This window comes from Oxyura jamaicensis, chromosome 2 (assembly GCF_011077185.1).
Source record: "Oxyura jamaicensis isolate SHBP4307 breed ruddy duck chromosome 2, BPBGC_Ojam_1.0, whole genome shotgun sequence".
NCBI lineage: Eukaryota > Metazoa > Chordata > Aves > Anseriformes > Anatidae > Oxyura > Oxyura jamaicensis.
The window spans coordinates 109034852-109061570 of NC_048894.1; the positions used below are offsets into that span (position 1 = coordinate 109034852).

Below are 26719 nucleotides of genomic sequence, written 5' to 3' on the forward strand. Positions count from 1 at the left end.
ATTACATAGCTAACGAAATCAATGAGAAAATGTTAAGTCACGGGTTATTTTTACAACATAATAGTTGTAAAAATAGTTAAATTATTTGGAATATATGTATTTTTTTACTTGAAGATATCAACCATTTACCACTGTCTCAATGGAGGGCTGTTGATTTGCTGTTTCTGTTGAGCTGTGAGATAATGGCTAGATAAATCCTTGTAGGCATTCTTCTTATATACATATCTACACCCGAGTCCTGAAGTAAGAGGGGGAAGCCGCTGTCACAGTATTGACACTACACTGAGTCATTCCCCGGAGTTAAATTCTGATGAGAAACCGAGTGTTGGGCTGAGAAAGTACCACAATGGTGAAATGGCAGAGACAACTGAAGCAGGATCGTAATGTTCACCCCAGCAGTTAAAAAAAATAATAATAAAAGGAGACCCCGTCCCTCCCCCCCAGAAATCTGCAGTCCTAAAGTGCAATTACTTTTGTGCAGTCATGTCAGGCCAGGGATCAGACTGGATGAAGTTCAAAGCACGGGAAACATCAAACGAGTGCTGTTTGTGATTCAAGGGGGGGGGGGGGGGATAAGGAAAAGAACAACAGTTCTCAGGCATTCAAGTGCATCAAGAAAATAAACGTCCCTTTCTTTCTGAAGAAAAACAACCCTCAGTCTTATGGAATCCTGGCTTTGTAGTCATGAAAAAGAGTTTTTTCACTTCTAGCTGAGAATGTCCCAGTATGTCACAGTACAAATAAACAACACCAAAGCAAGAGCTGGGGTGCTGGGATGTTTTGCTGGTGCCCTGCTGCTATACAGACGTATTTTATTTTCGTCTGGTGACTCCTCAGATCTGGGCATGGACGAAGCGCACTGAATTAAAGGCATCTGGTAGGACGTGGCTCTCTTTTCCGGTCGGTCAGGGCTGGACCCGTCGCTGGGCCTCTGGCCGTTGTAGAGCAAGTACCTTCCCCTGGCGTCCTGTTCCATCTTGAAGATTTCGTACTCGGTGTGGGGCAGGCGGATGCCGAGTGCGATGCAGCCGTTGGTGTGGGTGACGTCTTGCTGGACCCCGACTTGCCAGGAGCCCTGCGCCCCGCACTCGTTCCCGTTGAAGACGTTGAGCAGGGAGGCCGTGGATACGTCCATGGGCGTCACCTTCATGTGGTTCACTGTGAGTGAGGAAGAGATGAGATATTAGCAGAGGGGCAAAGGCGATGTGCTGGTTGGGGTGTACCCATGAAATCAGCACTGTAACGGGGGCTCACCCTTCTGTCTGCCCATGCTGGGCAGCACCGTGTCCTTTGCAGGCAGGACCATAGCATTTGATGAAAAATGCACAGTAAAGTCAGTGAGGGAAGAAAACTGGATAATGCTTTTGAAACTGACCCTTTTATGTTATCCCTGGTGCTAGCAATGTCACAAAGGTTCAAGTCAGGCGTGTTGCTAAATGGGTTTAGCGGCTATGGGGATAAGGTTATTTTAAATACGTCCCTTGCGTACGTGCTGGTGCTTCCTGAATTTGTTTAAGGATGTCTTTTAATCTGACCAATGGGAATTACAGCAGCTCTGAATTTTTGTTTGTTCTTTCTTAAAGCATTTTTCTTAAACTGTAGGCATGGCCAGGAAATCTATTTGCATCATTTTACTTTTTTGATGTAATTGCTTCATGTACTGAGCACACACACGCAAATTCAGTTGAAGAAAACCTGATGGCTGCATATCTGTCAGAGATTGAGCAGAGCTTTACATAAATTCCAGGCAAGCCTTTCCAGATAAAGCCTGGTTGGGATACATAAAAGAGGAAACAGTAAAACTCTACTCATATTTTATTAACATCCATATTTATCCATAAGTAGGGCTATTTAGAACCTATTTTTATCATTTTAAAACATGCTGCCTCGTAAAGCTAGTGAAATAATAATTTCCAATTGTAAAATTTGTAAAACAGTACAATCTTTATATATCGCGTGTATTTTTTTGCATGAAGTATTTCTGAACTAGAGAGACTTCTTATTATCTAAACAGTGACTGCAGCTTGCAGTATCAAACAACAAATGTTGCAGCTTCTTCACTTTGAAGCTACCTGTATACCTTTCATAGGTATGCTACGTTTCATAGGAGTTTAGAACGTGTAGAGGTTTATTTTTCAGATGAGTTTAAAAAGTTGAGAAAAGCCAAATTGAAAGAGCCTGTGGAAGCTGAAAAGAGATTATTCTTGGTGTGATTTTTGTACCATGTATCAAGAAAAGGGTTTAAGAATAAATTAGTGCTGACCAAAACACAAGTAAATTACAAACCCTCATGCCTCTCAACACCCCAAACTCCCAAATGCTCATACAGGCCATTAATAATGTACATATCTTTTTATACTTAGATTTTTATACTTTATACTCAGATTTTTATTCTGCAGTTTTACAGATATTTGACTTAACGGCTCAACAGTTCATATTACTTGTTCTAGTTGGCATAAAAGGTAATCCATAGAGAGAGAACCGAAAAGTTTTAAAAGAACAAAATTAGTGAGCTTGATCTGTGAGGTAAATTGGCATGTTATCAAACAGAAATTCAAGCGAAAACTGGATTTTACCCTAGGAGCTAAGCTGGAACATGCTGCATACAGCTAGAAAGAACAAGAGCTCTGACAGGCAGGGGTATCTCCTGCCTCCTATGAAAATCTTAGATTAGTAAAATATTTCTCATAGTTATTTTCCTAAGTTGGAGACATACAAGCAGCTATATGCTTTTCATGTGGCAACGGAAACAAGGAGGGTGAGAGCCTACAGTATGCTCGGGGTTTCCACAGGCTCCACTGGGGCTGGTGCCGTGGAGGGACGTCATGTTTTGGAGATGTTTGTTTGTGTGAGTGGTTAAAACCACTGAGCTCTTTCTAAGCAGGCTGCTGTGGGGCTGTTTGTATGAAAAAGCTTTTCAGCCACGGGGACCTGGGTAGCGTCACTGCTGAGAGCTGCTTCCTGGAGTACTCAAGGGGGCTGTTTGATACATCCAGTATTCACTGCGATGGGATTAATCAGAGCTGTCTTCAGGGACACCACTACTTGCTCTAGGCCCCCTTGGAAGCTGATGAAAAGACACATGCTACTGTATCTGTCTTTGCCAAAAAATGATTTATACCACTTATGACCTGAAATGCTTTCTGAAGTCACTTTTATTTTTCTCTATGCTGAAGGAGCCTTAGGACATGGATCTAATCTTGGGCACTTTGCTTAGATGCTTGAAGTCTGGCCACTAGGCTCCAAGACGTAGCGATGCGAAGACTTATTTTCTTGTTTTGTACTTAAGATCTCTCTATTTTGCCTCAAAGGAGTATTGCTTCAGTGGTGTAAAATGCCACGCATTGCCTGGGCAATCACAGAAGGCCTAAAACTGCCCAGGAAAGGAGTAAATTCTTCCACCGATAGAATGAACTTGTTAGCTATCAAACCACCGTGAGCCCTACCTTTGAACACAAACTCTGTTCCGCCCATCACTTTGGACGAGTGCACTCCTCGGCTGTAGCGTCCCTTGGCGTAGATGGTGAAGGTGGGGTGTTTGCAGATGGGGTCGGAGTAGTGGTAGTAGTGGCCTTCCCAGGTGTTGTTGTTGTCGTGGAAGATGAAGTGCCGTGTGAGGAAGAGCACCTCCGGCCGCACCTCGCAGCGCTGGCTCACCCACTCGCCGTGCAGCCCGATGGTCAGGTCTGCCTTGGGGGGTAGGATGGGAGGGTGGTGCTCGTCTGAGCGGTAGATGATCCTGCAGGCGATGCATGTGCGGTCGTGGTTCTGAAAAGAAGCAGAGAGAAACCTCGTTAGGTGTTACCTGCTGCAAAGGGTGAGGAATCGGAGTGTTTGTTTCATGCTGAAATGACACCAGCTTCAGGTTTTGAGGAATACGTTGTTACTTCTTAAGCTTTTAATGGTTTTCAGCAACCTGCTATTTTACACCTTTTCAGCTTTCTTGAGCTCTAACACAAGCTCATGCAGTGTACCCATTGTGTATGTAGAGGACTCAACTGTGGCCTCTGCCAATTTTCTTCTCTGTGTCAGGCACACAGCTCTGCTGACAGCAACATGGATATAGGGATGTAAGTGAGCTTGCACAGAGCCTGAGGTGCTCCAGGCAGCAAATTTGGCCTACTGTCACTGAACATGATGAAAGCTTTATGGCTCTTTCCACCAGGAATGAGGTTTGTGGTGTTGGTCAGGCCCGATGAAAACCCACAGCAGAACTGCTTTGTCGAGCACCAACCTTTGGGAGCCACATGGCCCAGCTTCCAGCCACGTCCCTGAGGGCTGAGGGCATTTTGCAATGTGTGGATGGGGCTTCTTGTAGGCACTGCTCATCCATGTGGTTGCATGGTGCTCCTAGTGCCAATTACTTCTGTGAGAGGCAAAGACCCCACAGCCAGCCTTTGCCATCATCTGTTGAGGATACCTGATCCCTCCTGGAGACAGGGGAATGAATGGGGTGGGTTCCTTGCATCACCTACTTTATTTAAGCTGTGAAGAGTTTTCAGAGTGCACTGAGCTAAGAGCTGAGGCTCCCACACAGCCACTGGGGAGAGGGATTTATACAGCATGAACACTTTTCCTTCATGTCCCTTTTCAGTCCTCCTCTCTGTGACCTCTCTGAGCTCCTCCCATTACATAAGTACTCAAATTCATCACTAATATTTTAAAGCCCATGTGTACCACTATGGAGTCAGCTTTTCTCTATTTACTATCTTCAGCTCAGGGCACACTTTAGGAACCACATTTGCATGTTCTGTGACATCAGTTTGTCTGATACCACAACCATAGGTAGCTTCTGAGAACCAATAGACACCTCAGGCAATGCATCCCTTTTACACATATAGAACAGGGTTTATATTTGCCGCCCCTCCAGATCACATAGACATCAACTGTCAGGGAAATCAATGACTCTGCTGCCAGCTTCACCACATGTAGAATAATGGTCTATCTACAAAATAATATAAATGACGTAGCCCGGGTCGTCTGAACCAGCGTTGGCCAACAGACCTGCTCTGAAGAGAAGGCTGGACCTGCTGACCTCCAGAGGGGATTCCTACCCAAAACCATGTGGTCTTCTGGGGACCACGTGTCAGCATGCTACAAAAGAAGATGTCATTCTTTCCCATTGTGGAGTTTGTTAACTAATTTAAAAATTCATTTTCCAGCTTCTGCAAGCAAATACAGGGGCCATCAGTATGTTAGTGAAAATACAAAGTATATTTAATTGAGTAAATAAACTTGAACTGGTGACGTTAGCAGATTTGTGCCATTGTATCTAACAGCAGAGACTGGTACAAAATATGTAGTTCTGAACATCAAAAGCACATATATCACGCAAGGACTGTAAAACTGGGGTGATATCTGAGACTGCAAGCTTCAATTTGGGCTTCCTTGTGGTCAAGAGAGAAATCAAGATCCAGCCTGTCTTGCTATTTTGCTACAGGCTTCTTGTGTGACCTTCCCATGGACTTAATCTCAGTTCACAGAAACAGACAATTACAGCTTTTCTGTTTGACACAGAACTGGTAGGAGGTTAAATAAAGACAGTGAGCTATCAGAAAGCAGACAGAAACATAAGAGGCCTGTATATGATAGATTGGTAAATAAATATATTTGTATGTAGCTGTATTCCTTGAATAAACTTTCATGCACAATCTGACAGAAGTGCAGTGTCTTCCTTCCTCTTGTCTACAACAAACACTCATCATCTGCAAGCTTGTTTGGGACTGATGAAGGGGGTCTGTTGAACCTCTAGCTCCCTTTAGAGGATGTCAGTCTTTTTCTTTGGAAAGGGTTTGGTTTCACATAACCACAAAATCTGCTGTTGTCCTTGCATGGACACCTTCAGTGAACCAGGCCAGGTGTCCACCAAATAAATACTTCTTTCTCCAGTATTGCTGTCCTGCCAAGGGGCAGACAAGTGTTACAGCTGCCTAACACCTGGATGAAGTGGCTGTGGTGAATGGGCACTTGCTGCAAAAAAAAACGGAGTAGGACAGGGAGAAGCTAGGGAAGTGATGAGGGAAGCAGGAGTCTCCCTTTCAAAGCAGTGAGATACCAAAGTGGCTCAGGCATCTCATAAGGCCATACCCTGAATGCGTTGCTTCTCTGAGATTAGTGCTTGAATCTAAGCCTACATTTTTCACTCTGATAATATCTTTCACAGAGTTATGAACTCTTTGGTGGAAGAATATGTCACATGTAAAATCAGTACAATTTTTGTCCAAGTAATATACATGAGAAAGATCTAGTTTTATTGAGTCAATTGGACTTAATTATGGAGTAATTTATGTTTAACAACTGAATGTATTTTTCACTGTTGCTTTTTCAGGTCAGCTGCTTTTGGCTCTTAATTGCATTGGCTAAGGCCTTGCAATTCACTCCCTTTCCTTTGTCTTAGGAAAGATTATTTTCTAAAAACAGACGTTCAAAGAAAATACAGAACAGAGGCAGAGGACATTCGAGTCCAAACACAATTAAGTACTCTCTAATGAAAAGCTCATTTGGGCATGACATAAACTGAAAAGCAATAAAATGATCAGCGGACAGAATACACATCTGTTTCATGTTTCAAATATCTTAGGTGTACAGTGCAGTATTTTTAATACGGGGGTCTTGCAGAAAGGAACAGCCCCAGGGATGGCCGCTGCTTGGTGTCCGCAAGGTCCCTTCCCATGGAGATGAGGGGAAGGGAGCCTTGTTGCAGCTCTGCAATGCTGAATCTGTGCTGGCCCAGCTCCTCACCCTCCTGGGTGCTTCTCTGAAGCCAACTTGTGAATTAATCCATGAGGCCATGAGGGTTGAAATAAGCCCAAATCTCTGGCTGGAAACAGTTCTTGTATACTTGGGGAGAAAATAGTTTGTGATCTGAAAATTTCCATGAACATTTTTCCTTATCCCTCCCTCCTGCTGCCTCAGCTGAAGTGGTAACAGGGCCAGACTGCTCTGGAAGCCAAGCAGAGAGGTTTCTAATAAAAAAGCAAACAAGGATGAGTTTCCTTGATCTTTTTCCCAATTGCTGTGGATAGTCGGAAACACAAATCGTCTCAGCACATTTTATTTTTGTGCTTAAGTTCTATTGGATTCTGCGGCTGCCTAGAGCTAATTCTCCTCTAATCAATTCATAGTGTTTGTTATGGCCCAGGACAAAAAAACGATCGCGCAACTGGGATGTTCTCTCAGCAATGGTAGAATGGGCTTTGAATAACATGTAGAAAGATCTTTTTGGAAGGCGTTCTAGTTTTCTTTGAACAACTTTGTATTTTGATGCCATTGTTGCCCAAGAAATCTATTGGCCAAACTCCTTCCAAAATGTACAGGAAATCTACCCTTTCCTTACAGTTAAAGCAGAAGCTGAAATCATTGCTTAATATCAAAGAGAGGACTTGTAAGATGTACTGCAAGTTGTATTTAGGGACAAAACAAACAAGTGCAAGTAGTAAAGAGGAGGTTGAAAATACTGTTCAAAAATATTTACTCTCTGTTATCTATTTTTATATGCTGAAAATGTGTCTGTATCTCAAAAAAAATTTAAATGGTATTTGTCTGAAGCAGCTCCAGTTGTAACCCAACTTTTCCCCTGTAGGTGACTATTTCTGATATTTGGCTATCATTGAATCATTAAGGTTGGAAAAGACCACCAAGATCATCTGGTCCAACCCTCACCCTACCACCAATGTCACCCACTAATCCATGTTCCTAAGCACCAGGTCCAGCCTTTCCTTAAACACCCCCAGGGATGGTGACTACTTAAGAGTCTGAGAGACGCAGTGCATTCTTGGCAGAAAAGCATTTTAGGGGCTTTCTGGGCATTTTTAATGTAGAATTTTGACCAATTTCTTACAAGTTCCTTCTGTCATCTTTTATAGTTGCAAATACTTGGTATTTTACCAGACTAGACACATTAAGAAGACAAAAGCATAGAAGGTAGTGATGTATAGTAAACTTCTAAACCATCTGACAGTATGGCGACTCTTGTTTTAGGTCTGGTATTAGGGCAGACAAGGAACTGGTGCTGTTTAGAGCTCACTCAGGCTGAGGAACAGCAGTTGACAATTTGAGACGTGGTGAACCCAGCCAGTTTTCTCAGCAGTTTGTTTTGCATCTGCAAGGTCTTGAAACTGACATGAAATTACACTTTATTTTCCCAAAGTAATTTGGGAAATCATCTCACCTTCTCTTTTTATCTGGAGCCGGTGCACAGCCAACACATCCTTCCTATCCCATAAGCTGGTTAGGAGAGTCAAGCATCAGCTCTGCCTCAGAAACACAGAAAAGTGCTGTTCTTTGCAGTCAGCTCTGCTGCCTTTGGACTCCCTCCTCGCTCTCCTCTTCCCTCCCAGTAATGCCAGTATCAAACAAAAACCCAACCCTGAAACTCCTGGCAGAGCAGTTGCTTCTTTCTGCAATCTCTCTCTTGGGGCTTGGGCCTTTCAACTTTCAGTTTTTATTCAAACTCAGATATTCCATGTGGCTACTCTAAGTACACCCATCCCTCCCTTTCCCAATACCATTGCCAGCTGGGTCTGTTCCCTCCTCCTGGGCTGCTGTCACCACTGCTCAGTTACAATACCCAGTGAAGTCAAATATTTCACATTTTTGTAGCAATATCCTCCCTTATCAAGTTGTGTACTGACATTAAAAATATTTCTACAACATTCTTCTTCTGCTACGTCTGTTTTACCCGTGCCTGTGCAGGTGTAACATGTAAAGCTTGTTTGGAAGAGCCAGGTTCTCAGCTGGTATAAGCCCACCTTTGGCTAGCACTGATTTGCATTGGTTGCATGGCAAGAAGCAGGTATTGTTCATGGCTGGAAGAGGAGGACAGGTTGCATCTATACTGTATTGTGCGTGGCAAGGGCTAGCAGAAGACCCATTGCCAAGGGAAATATGCTCCTAAGCAACATAAGGCAGCCCAGGCTCTGGTTATTCACAAGTTCATCTTGCTTTTGTGTTGGGGACTTCCCTTTCAGGGCAGATTCTGACCATAAGAGAAAGCATTGAAAAAGACGGGAAAGAAAAGACATGCTTAGCTGTGACCTCCCACATCCACCCAAATGCCGTGTGTCATGGGCTGGGCTAGATAGGCCCAGGATGAGGCCTGCCTGGCCAGGGTGCCTTCAGCCTCATCACCCCAGAAGCCAGGTGCTAGGTTTTGGTATCAATAACTGCATGCTCCCAGGACAAGTACAAAGGAAAACCTCTGGAGAACATCAGCTGGGAGAAGGTGTCAGCTCAAGGAAATGCATCCAAATAAACAGAAAAATTTAGATGCTTTGCCTCATGCTGCCAAGGCGCTGAGTCCACCGAAAGGACACTTTTATGAATTGCTCAGTGTAGTATCAAGCTCCACTCTTCCACTGCTCCAGATAACTGCAGACCAAGACAACACTTTAACAAACGGCTTCAATCTCCCTCTACCACAAAAGTGATAATTTGCAGGCTTTCCATGACCTCATATGAAGCTAAGTTGGCTAATGTGCATTAGGCTGGCTCTGGGGAGTTGAAAAGCATGGTTGACAGAGTTATAATTCAGCCTGCCAAAGGGAATGAAGAATAACAAAGATTTAAAACTTTAATTAAAAAATCTTGAAGCAAATGAAATGCTGGGGAGAGCGGTAACTCCTTTGCAGGGTTGTCAGTTTGGGATTTCTTTTGGTGGAGAACAGAGGAGCTGCACGCATTAAGGAGGGTGGAGGTACGTTCAGATTTATCTACAAATATGTACCATATATTTTAAGATATTGAAGAACAGTTTTTATTAACTACTCCCAGGAAGAGAAAGATAGTGAAGGAATCTGAAGGCACTACCATTACACAACTGTCTGATCTATCACGTTGATTCCATTGCACAACCCTACATAAAACTGAAATAAACACGACGGAAATGAAATACAAGAGTCTTCTGCTTGTTCCCTTATGATATAAACTCCTTTAGCCTGCACAAATGATGGGAACACTGATAAATAATGGCCTTTTTCTCAGATTAATTTACTTGCATGTCCTCTATCCAACTAAAATGATACTAATTTATAGTGACATGAATATTTTGAGAAGTATCAAAAAAAAATCCCAGAAAATATGAAGCAACGGTTTGAATGTCCATCTTCAGGAACATAATATTCCAAAATAAAGCTACCTTATGCATCTATTGTACTTTTAAAAAGCAACCTATGTAAGTCTACTTATACTCCTACTATGTTACTGCATAGCAATATTGACAATGAGTCCTCCATTCCCACTTAAAAAAGATGAAGTAATCGTGGTTAGATGTCAACAAGAAGGAAGGTGTCAGTAGTTTAGCTATATTTGCTGTGTTGATTTGAAGACCCTTCTATTTTGCTAAACTAAATAGTTAACTCTGATCTGGGGTACTGTGTGTGTCGGAGCAGACTTTTACTGTAACTGCAGAACAGATGATGATCAGTGAAGATGAATATGGTTTTAAAACCAACACAGCTTTTGAAGGTTCAGCTAGAAGCTGTTTGCTTCTCTTATCTCTGAAGTGCATCATACACATTGTTGTTGTTCATACACCTGGAATTAACCTGTCTGAACAGTCTTCTCAATGTTATTTCTTTGCTGCCCCCATAATTTCCCTAATCAAGAGTCTTTTGCCAGTAATAATGAACAAAAGAAACCCTTCAAGTGTTGGGTTAATCTGGAAGTCTAGTAGCACTGCTCTGGCAAACAGAGGAGTTTTGTCCTCCAAAATTATGCTTTTTGATTGAGATAATATTTTGCGTATTTCTCTGAGGCACTTCACATGTTTAAGATCTATTTATTAACTTATGCTTGCATTTCCATGTGAGCACTTCCAGTACTCAGCATTCCCCTACAGATGAAGTAACCGAGTTTCAAAGAGACGAACACCCAAATTTTCAAAAGCTTAAAAATCTTTTCCTCTTTGTTCTTTCACCTCCTGGCTAAACCAAAATCCAAGCACCAGCCTCCCTACTTGGAATCAGCTCCAGCTGCAAACACCGAGTGGTGCTGAAAGTCAGCTTCCAATGGTGAATAAACTTGTCAGAGAAGATTGACAATTTTCTGTCGGAAAATTTTAATGAAAATATGTGGCCAGCAAATGTTTGAGCATGACAAAGGCAGAAGGAAAGTTATTCTAGCATGTTTTAGGATTCCTGTGATGTTCCAGACCACTCCAGCCTTATTCCTAAAAAAATGATCTAACTAGAACGACCTGTCATCACAGCTGTGGACTGATCTTTCCTGTTACTCAGTCAGATGATAAAATAGCACAAGGAGCTCTTTGTTTACAAAATGGTATTTCTGAGGCAATTAGATGTGAAACCAGTGTCCCAGTATTGCTGTTGTAAACATTTCCTGTGTTTTTAGACATAGCAGATATCTCTGAAAACATCTTCTCTCCTTATGCACAATGAACGAATACTGCATTCAAGCCTTCCATCATGCTACAAGTTCCCATATAGATTTGCAAATCAGGTGTGATTTTATGACTGGTCAGCCAGGCTCCGTGGTATTGTCCTAATCAGTATTTTTTGTACAATACAGACGATGATGTCCAAGCAGTTCCACCATCCTGCCCTTTCCACCAGCATGCTCTTTCCCGCTGGGTAAAGAAGCTGAACATGCTCTAACTTGAATCCCTTTCTAAACTCTCTACATCAAGACACATCAAAGACATTCAACCAACATCATCAGCAAGTCCTAATTCATACCGTGAGCAAAGCTAGAGGACTGCTAAGATAAATCTATACAATGACCTATTAAACAGTTGCACTTAAGAACTTCCACGTATTTTACAAGAAGAATTTCTTTAAGGTATGCTCTTATCTACAAACATTTTTAAAGCTTTAAGAGATGACATATTAGATATTTTTAAAGGCTCCCTGGTTTTATATGAACACTTGAGATATGGTAATCTGTGAAATTATTCAGATTTGTAGCTTGGTATAAAGCTGTCTGGTTTTTGGACAGCCCTTTTGATTTACCATCCTGTGGTGAAATCACTGCAGGAGTTTGGAGAAGGTCCAATTCTATTTGTTTAAAGTCCTGATCATGTGGCTTTGGCATTCCTAGCATATCCAGCAATCATTTGTTTTTAATTACCATTCATTTCAACCACATAAGTAATGAACGTGGCTACCACATCCAACTTACAGGCTGTGTAAACTCTTGAGCTGGGTGGAACTTTCTTCTATATACAGGCTTAACTATAAATTTAACTCAAAATGTGAATCCTCTTAACTTATTTTAGGCAGGCCTTTATAAGTATAAAATAAAAATAAATAAAAAGGAAATGAAAAAAGCCTTAAATGAAAGATTCTACACAATACACCTGATTCACTTCAGAAGCAATTTCCTGGCCTCCCCAACCTCTTGGTATGACTGTAGAAACCTTAAAAAAACAAGTTGATTTAACGTTTCTATTTATTCATGGTGTCCAGTTTCCAGAGGAGTCTGTGACTTGTAGTTTTAAACTCAATTTAGCATTTAAACTCATTTTCAGCTGGGTCCCAGTGGAGCAACAATTAGAAAAGGAAAGGAGTTCAAAGAAGAAGGGTTATAACCTTTCAGTGGTATGTTTGCCTGAGCTTTAAAAAAATGCATCTCTGTTACTATTCTTCCTCTATTCAGCAAACACCAAGTCACACAGCCAGGTTGAGAACCTGTTAGCAGACAGAACTTCATGGCTAAGAACAAATCAAAACCCATAAGTCTTTCAAGGGAGCTAATGTTAAGGTTCATTTTTCAGGGGTGCTATTATTTGTGCCACACTGAAAGCCTAATATCAGGAAGCCCAACTTCTCTCAAGATACAAGAAATCTCACATCAAATCTAACCAAGATTAAGCCACCAAAAATACGAAGAGAACCTAGGCTGCTGCACACTTAAAACTTGAGCTCTACCTTCTCACCTGAGAATGGTGTCCCAGTAAACCAGACACTGTATGTATACATGCATATGTTGTAGGAGCCAAACAGGCTGTGCAGGCAAACATTTGAGAAGAAACAGAGGTAAAGTAACTTGCCAAAACTCGTAACTGGACAAAATGGGTGTCGAGCACTGGTCTGAAAGTTACGACCTGGCAGCTCCATTTGTGAGGCTACAGGGGTTTCATCATGGAGAGCTGGAATTTGTATGTATTTTGGTGTACTCAGAGTTAACTTGTGCTTTCTATAGTAACAGCACTTTCTGTAGCCAATAGTACTCCTGTGAATGGCATTCCATTGTCAGAAATTCAGCCTCAGTATTCAGCCTCTGCCAAGATGTGGCTACCAAAAATATTATTTGGAAGCACTGTACTTCATGAATACCAGTGGATAACTTATTGGCTTGTCTGCCTTCCTACTCCCCCAGTTCTTGTAAACATACAGTATGGGATCCACATTGTAGGTTTTCACTGATTTCAAAGTATGCATATCCAAGGACAGGATCTGCCCACCACAACACGTGGGACTGTGGGCTAAATGCATACAGGGTGGCTCAGACAGGCACCTTCCATGGTGCCACAGCTTGTGGCATCAGAATATAAAATACATCAGAATATAAAATACATCATATCATGCCTAATATAATGGGCTTAGTGATTGTGAGAGTTTCACTGCTCTCAGATAACTGTAAGGTCTTTGAGATTTATTTATTTATTTATTTATTTTAACCTGGCTTGAGAACAAAACCGCTATGCAAGATTCAACCCTTTTAATTTGAGCATTACATTTCAGAGGCATTATATTTTAGAGGCAAAAAAGGGATGCTATAGTAGTACAAGAGACAGGCAGGAAAATTGTGACCAGTGCGTCCTAAAATTACATCTGACTTGGACAAAAGTCTTATTTTCATAAAGCTGGTTGACAGCACACCTGATCATTCTGACTGTAATGAAATTACTTACAGGTGGAAATGCATTTGGCATTAAATGCATCAGGCATTTACTATGTCATTTATCAGCCCATAATAAGATAACTAGACTTGACCAAATAGACCTGAAAATATCATCAGCTGGGATGTATTAAATCGGTAGTTTTGTCTCTGTACATGTGGTCTCTGTACAGGTGGTCAGAAAAAGATCTACCATATTCGCTGAACTAATATATTAGTTCACACAGCTGGTGTCAGATAATTTGACTCTACAGATTTCTTTCAAGGAAGACATTTAGGAAAGAACCTCCACTCCCACATGAGCGCAGAGAAAGTAGATGTACTTGTTTGAATTAGTTAAAGAAAATTCAAACTGTCAAATCCAACATTTTTGATGAGGAATGTGCTGTGGTTCATCTACTGCTGCTGAAACCCTCCATTTTGGGAAGACGTATGCTTATAAAGAAGAAGCACTTTTGTCCCTGGTCACTTGAAGAGATCGTAAGGGTAACAGAAATGATAGCAGCATTTTTACAGAGACACATCTGACTGCGGATAAAAATTATCACCAGGCCAGGCTATTAAAGTGATTACAGGCAGATCACATGAAGTCCTGAACTACTGAAGTTCAGAGGAGGCAGACACAACACAGGGCAGACAGAACAGTTTGGAATGAAAGGGAAAGCCAAGGTTTTCTCATCTAAACTATCACTTCCCCTGTTGTGTTTCCTGCTATTGCTGATAAGCTGCAGCTGATGTTTGAATCATTTGCAGTGAGGTGATTAAAAATTGTGATAACCCATTAGCTGGAAGTGATCCTGCAGCAGTATCTAGTGGGAACATATTGATAGCAACTGCAGCCTGCAATGTGGTTCCAATTGCTGCATTCCTTTGAAACATCACCTGGAAAGATGTACAGACAGACCTCCTGCTACTGGCCATCAATGTTTACTCTTCCTGTTTGATTTTTATGTAATTTACTATGGGTTGATCAGTTCTCAGTGAAGCTAAGGGCACTCTGAGGCCCCTTCGAAAACTGAATTATCAATGAAATTAGAGACCCATTCAAAATTCACCTGTTTTTCATTTCATTAATGTGTGTGCATGCTTCTGGATTCATGACCTGCAAAATCTGTCAGTTTTTTTTTTTTTTTTCTCTTCACGCTGTCCCTTTCATGTCTCTCCATACCAATTTCCTCTTTTTCTTCAGGTTATGGATCACCTAACTTCCATATGTTGATACAGTTTGATTTCCTCTCTCCCTGACACTCCTGCAACTAAACAAGCATCCACTGATGCCTCTTTCTCTTGCCTTTTTTTTTTTTTCAGTGCTGTATCAGACTTTTTTTCTTCTCTGCTGCTAGCCTACAACAAGAGCCCCAGCCAACAACTCTCACCTCTGCATACGTCTTTGATTCCTTCTCCAGACTCAGAGTGGCCTTTGTTGAACTTAGCTCATCAGACTACTTTTTACACATTTGATGCAGTCTCATAAACCACAGAAGAGTTATTATTCGCATGAAATACGTTCTGTGATCTTTTTATAATTGAACACATCACATGTAAGGCCACCATCCATCTCTTGTTTTAGAACCACATCTGCATTTTAGATTACACTAGTACACTGATTCAGAAGAGCTGAATAATGCAGGCTTTGTCACTAGTATCTTAAAAAGATGGCATATATACACACACGTACCTTGGCATTTTGAAGAGGAGGCTGGTAACTAGAGGGTCGGTAGTACCTCCTCTGGGTAGCATCGGTATGAATGTCTCCGAGAAATAGCTCCTCCACAAGGTGATCTAAGTTGTGATGCAGATACTGCTTCTCCACGCGGATCAGCTGGAGTTCATGCATGGCAAAATTCAGAGCTTTGGTGCATTCACAACCGTTCTCTTCTCTCAGCAAATCATAGCTCACATCCTGCTCCCAGGGACTATCTTCAGGTATAAATCCAGGACACGTGTGGTTCACCAACTCACTTAATTTTTTGGCTATTGCTTCATTGTGGCATATGATCTGTATGTTGCGCAGCTGATAATCAGCCTCGGTACCCCCCCGGATGATCCAGGATGCTTGGCGAAGACGAATTTTGCCACGTATTACTAACGTGTAGATAGGGTTTGTGCAGCGATTGCCACCATAATAGAACTGATAGGCTTTAAATGTGTTATTGTGGTAGAATCTGTATGACCTTGTGATGAACTCGGGGCCTGCTCTAACTTCGCAGCTGTGGGAAGATAGAGAGTGATGGAAACAAAACTTTAACAAGGCTGCATGTTATGTACACTACAGGTAACAGGAGTGAGCAACACTGCATGGATCTACAGAGATACCTGAGTGCTCATGAATGGGAGTAAATAGGAACTAGGTATATATACCTGCCAATTTGCCAACAATTACCTCTGCTATTACACTATTATCAATATATTTCTTCATGGTGATTGTATCTACCTACGGGCTTACTCTCTGTAGGTGTAAATACTTTGAGTCATATTTTGCTTTTCTTTTTTTTTGTCTAAGGACTGCCACATGACTCGATTCTCTGAAAAAAGTAGCAGCATATTAAACATCTATTCTTCTCTTTTGCATGGTAGATTTAGCAAAGGGGCTGATAACATCAGAAAGTAAAATGCCAAATATCCACAGAACAGTGCAAAGAACAGGTTTCTACAGATGCTGTACAAGCTTCTCAGTGGTAAACCGCCAGCTCTGGTCTGCAGAGGACCTGCAGGATCTTGTCCTCAGCTTTTGCAGTCCAAGCTTCAACAGGGGTGGCAGTTAATGCAAACTTCTGACAGTTAATGCAAAACTTCTATTTGGCTTCAATATGGACCATGTAGTACTGAGGTTGCTCAAAGGAGAAGTGTTTTTATTTTATTTTTTTTCCCTTAAGATGTAAATAGAAGTTAAATTCCATTTCCTCTAGAAAATCCTTTTATACCTTCAAACTTGTTCCCTTTCTTTGTTATCCACACTGCTTAACATAAATACACTCCTTCCTATTAAAAATCCCCGTACTTCCCTACTACAAGTCACTTCAAATAAGTGGGTGAATATTGCCTGCTGAGACATGGAAAGAAAAATAGCTCTCTGAATTAAAAGTCATCATGTATAGAGAAGATGAGAACTGGTGAAATTTATTAATTTAAAATTAATTTCTTTTGCTAATAAAACTTGTGCTAGACAAATGCTCTGAAAACAAGGATCCATTTCATGGATCTATTGCGTGTAGTCAGCGATAGTATAATGTAATGTTTGAATAAGCATCCATTTTGGCAACTCAATGGTCTTCTTCTTATTTGAGAAGAGATTTAAAGATACTTCACAGCATGCTGTTTAAAATCCAGACCACAAATTGATTCATCAAGACAGCTTTATAGCATGCTATTCCTATGTACATAACGCAGCTCCTTCTCCTTTTATGCATAAACATATATAAAGCATCTGGAATTCGGAGCATCACCATATTAAAGGAAGTATTTCCCCTGCTGGTTAAAGTGGGAATATTTATACTTCCACTCTGCTTCCTTCCCCTTTTCTCTTCCACACATATTACTCAAGCATCTTGTTTGATCTTTCCTTACCCAGTGGATACCCAGTGTCCCTCAATATTGGGAGGCATTTGCACAGTGATCCGGGCCCCATTGTGAAGGTGTTTCAGCATGTGGTGACACTGCGACTCCTTGAAAGCCCTCCATGCACTCTTCTCTAAGGACCGAGGATGGGACCTGCTGTCCGGATGAAGAAGAGCAGAACCTTCTCCCAGCCCTGCAATAGAAAAGTAAAATTCGTGAAGAGACCCTGGTGAGATCACCTCCGACATGATAAAGGAGGTTGTGAACAGCTTGCATTGAAAGGCACTTGTTCACAGCTTTATGTGGAAAGCACTGTTTATATTTCTTGTCTCATCTGAAAAATAAATAAATACGGGATGTTCGCTCTTCCTTCGTATCAGTCCATGAACAACCCACTAAGTAGTCTAGCTTTATGAAACATACTGGGGAAAGGGGCTTGAGCCAAAGTATTGCATTTCTAGTCCCAGAGATGTGAATCTGAACCTGACTTTTACAGACACCTCTTTAGCCTCTGGTCAGGACAATCAAAAACCTGGGTCTTGTTGCTTTCAGAAGGTTGCATCCAGATCCGGATGTCAACTTTGCGGTTTCGGCTCACCTCTAATTTGAATGCTTCTATAATAAACTTGCAAATAAAGACTACTCTTTAAAGCCAAGGGAAAACAGATACTAAAAGCAAAGCCTCTGCACACAGGAAGCCTCTGTGATGACTGAGGTGGTCAATTAAAGGCAGATTCTGCTATTTTTATTTGAAAAGGGAAAAGGAATTTCAAAAGCTAATTTTATCTCCAGCACACAGTAATTTTGGTTTCTAGTAATGTATACATACAAAACCCAGCAACGATCTTTCTACACAATATTAATTGGACAAAATGAATACGTAGCTTCAGAAGGAATGTGCCTTTACTCTTTTAGGCATCGAGTACTCTTAGATATGTTGGAAAACACGGATCAAAAGAAAAACACACATCTAGAGGTTAAGAGGTGAAAAACATGAACCTTACATAATGGGTTGGAAACTGTATTACTTTGCCAAAAGGAATTTAAGAACTACTGGGCTAGAAAAAGAGTACAGGGTGGGCTGGAGGGACTGCTTTTGTGGCCTGGAAGCCTGGATGATTGTCTCAGGAGAGGGAAAATGTGGTAACGTGCTCACAGGGACAGGAGCTAGGATTTGCCCCCTCTTTTCGGGTGCTCTCTTCCCTGGTTTGGCTCAGGAACTGGGCTCTTCTGTTGTGTGCCAGAAAAAGCACACCAAAAGCCACCTAAGGCAGACCCTACTCTGTGTTCCCCAGGCCAGACATCTAAAGATGAGGCATGAAGAGCAGCCTCTAAAGGTGAGGTCTGTCATTCAGGGTAGTCTTGTGGCTGTGGCTCAGTCCAACAGAGCATGGTATTTGATAAAGAACTTGCAAGAAAATCAGCATTATTCATTTTTAGATAGACACCATTTCAAACCTTTGCAATTTCCTATTGCTAAAAGAAAATAATGTCAATAACTCATTATGTTCACTAGGTCTTACATCTCCTGGAAGAAACTTGGGCTAATACCTGGGAAAATATCATTGCCAAAAATATACATGCATGTCAACTATTTTCAAAGAACAATTCCTAAGCTAAACAATGGCAAGAAGTTATCCAGTAGATAAAGAATGACCAGAAACAATACTATAAATATTTGAATGCAAACAGTACTCATCACTGCATGATCTCAGGATTTAATGAAATTAATGAAAACAACCTCACAAAGTCTACTAGAAAAACTGGTAGCTTTGTTGCAGGTTACAAACAGTTTTTCCATCTGAATGAGAATTTATGGCCCCTCTTTCTAAAGGGTAATAAACATGAGAGATGCTTTGATATTTGAGCATGCCGTCGGAGATGCCCTTAAAGGAGCCTGACTTTCAGAGGGTCATTACCTCTCCCTTTCTGAAAGTCAGCCTTCTCAGGTGTTTCGGCATTGCTGATCAGTCTCATTTATGTGAGCACCAAAAAACTGTTGTTCTGCAGCCAGAAACAGCAGTGCCATTTCAGAGGTGGTATGGCCACGCCAGGGCGATGCTCTGCTGAAGCTAACAATCTTTTGAGAGGCAGGATTTACTAGACCAGTTTGGTCCTTCATGCACATCATCTCCTGGCCTTAAGCCAGCATCTCTGCACAGCTCTCTGCTGTGCCTGGTCTGCAGCCCAGCTCACCTGGAACAGTCCTCAGCTCCCTCAAAAGCTCAGGCTTATCAGGTTTATCTGAAACCTCGTGGCTATGGGGCTGATGTCACAGGCCCTTATGCTGCCAGAAGAGCAAGTTCAGCCAGGTCCGTGTGAACTTACAAGTAGACTTATTTTTGTTGTTATGAATCACAGCTAGCGACAGAGACCTGCTCTTCCAATACCCTTCTCCACCTCTACATCTCCACACACTCAAAAAGCCCTCATTACTTCAGCACATCACTCTGAAATGGAGTGAAAGCTCCTCTCCATGGGTGCAGAGCCTCTGTTGTGCCAGCAGGGACACTTCCTGCAAGGTACCTGCTCGATGCTGGAGTAGAGTACTAAAAGAGTACTAACTCTTTCAACAGAAACACAGCTGTCAGGATGTCTCCTGCAAATAAATTATCTCACACTGAAAAAGCCTTTGAAAATTTACATTTCTGACTTGATTTGTTAGGCACTTGAAATCGGCCATCAAGAGGAGGTTTTGAAATGGTTCAAGTAACTATTTCCAAGGCATAATTGTTATGCAATTTGCTTTTGGGCAGTTGTGTTTTTCCTAATTCATGTCATATGACTCATGAATACAGATGCACTTAAAAATGAATGATCTATCCCTTTTAACACAATTGAATGTTTAATTTCTCTGAGCAAAAATCCTTTTACAGAAGGATACCGTCTTTTATGTGTGCATATCAAAGGAGAAAATGCAGTAACTATGTTATACTTTGTCAATTATTCCCTGGAGGAAATAATGAAAAGAAGGGGTTTTTGAAAAGGAGACAAACTTTATGTGACATTATACAGCATCTTTTTGATATTGCTTAAAAGCCAGTTGGGCCCCAACTCTCCCTGGATGTACAACTGGATGTAGTTCTGTCTTGCAACTTGCAAGCAACAAACTGTACCCAGTAGATGGGAGGAAGATTTGCATCATCAGCCACCAAGGTCTGTACCTGAAGATAGAGTATTTGCTCAGGACTCCACCCATCAAACTGTGACAAATGAGGATAGGAACAAATTTACGTGATCAAGACAGGCATGAGGACACAAGGAACACTGCAGGGACTGAGGAAGAGATGTAGGAGATGCATGTTAAGCAGCATCACATAGATTGGACATGACTATCAGGATAGGAATTATGGTGTAAGATTAAAAGGCAGTGATGGGATCCTTACCTTGCTCACTACACTTTGCAATGTTTGTGTTGCAAAGGCAAGGAAATACTTAATTTAGCTCAGTCTCCGCCCCCACTGAGTAATCATTTCAACATTTTTGTATGCACCTACATATACCTGCATACATGACTGCCATACAAAGGTGCCATAACTTCCCTTGTATCATCCGAAGATCCCCTGCAAAGACTGGCGATGTTCTTCCTACATAGGGCATTAAGATGAACACCATCTCCCTGTGCTTTTCCACACTGCGGGTAATCTGAAGCAGCACAGTGTCCCCTGCTCCCCCTTTGGCTGTGCACAGTGAAGTGTTCTACAAAACTGGGGTCTCACGGGGCTGATTGCACTCATTTTAAAAGGTCCATTTGATGATGTTAAGTGGGATGCTGCTGGAAGGCTCAAGGTTAAAACTTGCTTTCACAAAACTGGCAAAAGAATTTCATGGCTCTTAAAAGCCCACTTCGGAGCGTAGACACAGTTGCAACATACTTGGAGCCACTGCTTTCATTCAAAGGGATCCAGCTCTGCTATTCTCTACAGCACAGACAGATGGTAGGCACCAGCACCTCCATGACAAGCCACGTATTTCAGACTCAAGGTCTGACTTTTATTTATTTATTTATTCATTTATTGTGTGTGATATGAAGGAATCTTGCACACTTGATTGAAAAAAAAATCCACCGTATTATCACTGGAAAGCTTGACAACATTCAAACAAAGAGCATTCTTTGCATAAGGCTCATAGCAGTACTTCTGTGAAACTTCTGGTCAACACTAACTTTAGCTACACTATGACCACAGGCCATAAGATTTTATCTCCCTCCCCATGATGGCTGTTTACTCAAAGGAGAGAGCCCAAAAGGAAAAGGAAAATTCCATAACTTGTCAAAAATACCATCTAGAAAAACAAAACGAAGAGAAACAAACACATTTTTGATGCATCAATATCCATCTTCACTTTCATAATCGAGCCTAAGTAGTGTAGATCACAATACAGCTGTGGCATCGAAATTTTCATGGAAGACAGCACAGGAGGAAGACATGGAAGACAGCTCCATATTCCAGCTGGGAATCCCCTCCCAGGGCCTCACAAATCACGCTTTAGAGGGGCAGACCCAACATCTGTCTGAACGGGAAAGCAGAGCTGTGCGCAGCTGCCAGGCCAGTAAGGCACAGCTGGCAGCACGCACTGTACCAGGTGCTGATAAGGAAGAAGGTTCAGGCTCCGGGGTTCACCCATAAACCTCTATCTGATGTGGGAACAACCACTCTAGATAAAAATAATTGCAAGGGGAGATAGGTTACTTTCAAGTTCTTCAAAGATTTCTGCATATAGCTGCAAGTAAAATATGAATCTTAAAAGGGAAATCTGCTGCCAGCCCGTTACCCAAATGTGTTTCAAAAGTAACTCTGTAAAAACTCCCTGCCAACATTTCTGCAAAATAAACCGTGAGCTGCTACACTAAATGGCTTGGTTTTCTGAAAAATAGTATGCAGATAACGAACAACTGCAGCACAGATAATGACAAGTACTGTTGTGCTTGAACACAAATTCTCATCTTTTAATTCATACCTAAGCACCCCAGCCAAATTCTCTTCTCAACTATTCCTGGTTGCAAAAGTATAACCTGAATAATCTTAAATGTTAAACTGGTTAGATTTAATCAGTTTAATTAGCAAACACCTCTACCAGAATCTAAACCATGGCTTCAAATGTGGCCAAACACAGTGCTGCAAAACGCGGGCTCAAAGCTCCTAGGCTTTTGGCAGGTTCACCCTTGGCTGAGTGGGAGAATGAAAGTTACCAGCAAGTAGGACTCAAAACTGGATTGAGCTTGGGATTGCTTAGTAGGAACCGCTTTCCTTTCATTTACAGCATCCTAAATCCAGAATACCATTTTGTTATAAACTAAAACAATCTCGAGCGGCAGTCCAAGTTCGCAATACGTGATGGCTTCACCTCCGATGGGAACATCTGAACATTCGTGCTGCGTTTCTGCAGCAAGCCCTGCTCAAGTTCGAACTTGTCTGAAACTTTAAAAACTTTACCACAGATAAAGAATAATTGGCCGGATTAAGTTTATAGCTCTCCTTATCTGGGCAGTTGCCCTGCACAATTAAATAAATACACATTTGGATTATGCTCCTTCTTGATGTGGGAGCGTGCTAGATAACGCCCATGACAGGCCTTCGGCTGCAGTGCAGACTTGTGTAATTGCAGTGGAGAATACAATGTCCCGTTACCAAGCCGCTGTCTGTGTTTATCAGTGTTTTCCCCGCGCTCGAAACTTCAAACAGCCCTCACAGGATCGGGACCTAAATTAGCTACCACGAACAAAGGGGCTGGGAGAGGAAACCTGAATTTCACAGTCATAAAAGCAGACGGGACAACGATTTCCTTTCACAGGTATCTGCTGCTGTTCTTGTGCATGCAGAGTTTTCAGGCACGGCTTCAAAAGAGACGTGTAAACTCGCAGAGGGAAGTAAGCATTGCACAGAGTGGAAGATCCTAGAGACAGATAAAGTAGCTGTAGATGGGAGAGCAAAAAGGAAACTCCTCCAAAGCTGGCTGGCCCAGGCTTAGACCCTCCATCATCTTACAGCTCCGTTCTCGTTCCATGGCCCCGTTTGGGAGAAACCAGAGGACCAAGTGCCAAGAAACTGCAGAGCTGAGGAACTCTGATAGGTTTAGGTTTGGCTATTAACTTGTATCACTGCTTCCTTCTGGAGGCACGAAGGGTTAAAGCCCACCTCCACGTGGGGCAGCGGGAGCGCGGCGGGTGCAGCTCTGGGCCGTAAGTGCAATTCGGTATCGACAGTAGTTTGGTCTTGCCCCGTTTGAAGCCGACATCTGGTCTCCATCACAGACATCTGCAGCGCTCTGCCGCACAGGCTGCACACCCCGGCTCCATCCTCCGTACAAAGCACGGGTGTTTGTTCAGGTGGGACTCCCTTCAACGCCGATGGGACTTTTGTCCGAGTACAGACAGCGCTAAACAAGCTTATTATGGCTAATCCCACCCTCCAACAGCCCTATCTAAAGCACTGCATAGATAATAAGACCCTACTCTTGATTTGAAGAGCTGAGCCTATTTGCCTTCAGCGTGCTGTATGTGAGTTTGGGGCTCCGCTACCTACCAGCCTGGATCCTACAGACACGCTACAGAGTGCCAAAATCACCCCTTCTGCTCAACACCACCACTCCGTATCAGTGGGAGCCCACAGCCAAGCCACGGAGATGGGTGAAATCAAATTTAGACCGATTAAACTGTGAATAAAACTCAGCCTGTTTTCAAACTCTCCCTGCTAACTCTAGAAGGCTTACTGCAAGTGGCGTCTTTCCCTCTTTTCCTCTTCGTTGTCTTCCAGATTTCCAATTGAAGTATGTTACCGAGGGAACGGATCTCATACGCCTCTAGCATGGAGCGCAGTTCTTGTCCATTTTAGCCGTGGGTATTTACATCTTATATATTTACTTATTGTTTTCCTGAACAGGTTTTGCAATTAAACACTTTGCAACTAATTTGAGCAATATTGCCAGAGAACTTTTGAAAGCGTAAACAGTTTTGCCCTGAGCCGCCCAGCAGTCCTGCCTTCATCACTGTATTAGGACTATTTCCATGACGTTATCACAAATTGTTTTAGTTAGGGTTTCTAATTCAGCGGTAACATAATCAGAAATACACTAAAGTTTCTTCTTAGTGTTTGTATTTGTAAAAAAAGAAAAAAAAAAAAAAGTTTACATTTACAAAAGAAATTACCCAAATTTGTTTTGAACCCACTTGGAGGTTGCTCTTATTAATCAGTTTTTTTGGAGCTGAACGATCTTAGCATCTGACATCTGAAACTTCTGTGGCTTTTGTCTAAGCAAAGAAAATAGTGATAACGGACAACTTCCAGCTGCAAACCTCTTTTGACATTGTACAGGTTTTATTTTGACTAAGGAATACACGTATTTCCAAATTGTAATTCAGCGACGTTAAATTAGGCATTTCTTAACATAATGAAGGCATAAGCTTTAGTCTTACTGGATATTCTAACTTGCATTATAAAGCTTTAAACCCTAAATACACACACACACTCTCAGTCACTTTTAACCCTTAATTTGCTGTGTACAATAGAAGAGTTTAAGACAACATCACGTGATGTGAAGAGTCTTAGCACTGCGATCCCCTGGGATTGCTGGTTATTCTTATGTGTTACCAGTTCGGGCTAGCCGCTGACCGAAGGATGCTCCTGTTGACTCTGTGGCACACAGAGAAAAACTCTGGGCCAAGTTAAAGCTAAAAGGGTAAACACATTTCGACTGGCTGCACTTCAAACGCATAATGTGAGTTTTCAAGCTTTTAAGAGGGCCGCAGTTTCCCCACGCTTGAAGCTCAGATCCAAGCTGTGCACTGCTACATTAGTGATGTGTATATGCTTACACACTGAGCTGTTTCTTTCTATGACAATGTAGGCACACGTTATTAGGTGAAATATAACTCTGCAGATGGAAAAAATGGACAATTTTCCTACTTCATCCTCTTCTGGCAGCTGCTGTTTTGATCTGATCATCGGCCCTGATTTGTTTCCCGCTCCAGCCAGGGTTTAGCACTGCTCTGTAATTCCAAGCAGATGAGCCAGGGAGTCCAACCCTGTAATTACACCTCCTCTCCGTACCCTCTAACTTAAAACCTCCCATTTCCACTTTTACGTCTCAGTTCACAGAGTTTTAAGGAACACCTTTGGTGTCCCAGCAGGTCTGGCTTAACTAAACACGTTTATGCACTCTCTGGATTTCATAGCTGAGCTGTGAGAAGGGTATAAAACCCCCTCCTGGGGAACAAGGTCTCTTGCTCTTTGTCACTCAAAACAAAATACACAATCAGAAGTCCATGCTCTTTATTATTTATTGAATACCATCTGTGTGCTTAGCACTTGTACAAACACAGAGAGAGACAATCCCTGCTCCACAAAATCAATCCCAGGAATAGCTCTGAAACCCTTACCCCCCCCCTCACAGACCTCACATTGAATCCACGTAGGTTGCTTGCATCGTAACAGCTAAATTCCTCTTTTTACGAGTAAGCTCAGGGTCCTAAGAAATTTAGCAGAAGGCGGCTGGATGCTGCAAAGCGCTCCCGAATTAGGAACATGCTTCAAAACGATGCTGTAGCTGAGTAGGTTGAGTCACTCTTTGACAACAATATCTCACCCAGACTTTTCAAATCTGGCTGCCAAATGTTGGACATACCTCAGCAGCTAATTAAACAGCCTCCTTTGCAAAAGTTGCTCTTGAAGAACGCCGGGATTCTGGGCAAATGAGCTGTCACCTAAAGTTGTCTTGGTATGAATGTACAAGCTGAACACAGTGCACTCAAGTCCCACATGCCAAGGGCTAACATTTTGCCAACTGTGCAGCTTCAGAGAAACTTCATCCCAGGGCTAAGCTGAGAGAGTGTCAGAGAAGTGCCCGCAGAGACACCCGGGCTCTCTTCCACTCGGGCACAAGCCCCGGCGCTGACAAAGCTGCTGCTTCCAGCCCGCAGCATCCCCACGGGAGGTGCCCGGCAGCAGCCCCGTCCCCGCAGCTTTCTGCCGGCTCCCACCCTCACCACCCCGACGGCTTTGCCCCCGGGGGGATGCCCCGCACTCACCGTGCAGCAGCAGGGCTGGGAGCAGGCACCGCATCAGCCTGCCGTACATCTCCGCTCCGCTCCGCGCCCCTGCTCTCCGGCACCCGCGGCTCAGCGCCGCGGCGGGCAGCCCATGGCCGGCGCTAGGGGGCAGGCGGCCGGCGGGACCCTCTCCTGGGGGCTGCCAGCCCCCGCTGCCCGCTGCTCAGGGGCTCCCGCTCCGCTCCGCTCCGATCCGCTCCGATCCGCGCCGCCGGCAAGTCTCCGCGGAGCGCGGCGGCGGCCCCGCTTCATATTTCC

At 42.6% G+C, this 26719-nt stretch overlaps 1 protein-coding gene across 1 annotated transcript; it reads right to left on the reverse strand.

The window, feature by feature from the left end:
- Positions 1 to 695: 695 nt before the first annotated feature.
- APCDD1 (APC down-regulated 1) lies at positions 696 to 26719 on the reverse strand. The gene is made up of 5 exons (XM_035318049.1): positions 26441 to 26719; positions 17425 to 17608; positions 15536 to 16067; positions 3447 to 3768; positions 696 to 1158 (listed from the first exon to the last, which is right to left on the reverse strand). Exons 1-5 carry the CDS (start codon positions 26487 to 26489, stop codon positions 707 to 709), a joined length of 1539 nt encoding a protein of 512 aa, XP_035173940.1. The 5' UTR covers positions 26490 to 26719; the 3' UTR covers positions 696 to 706.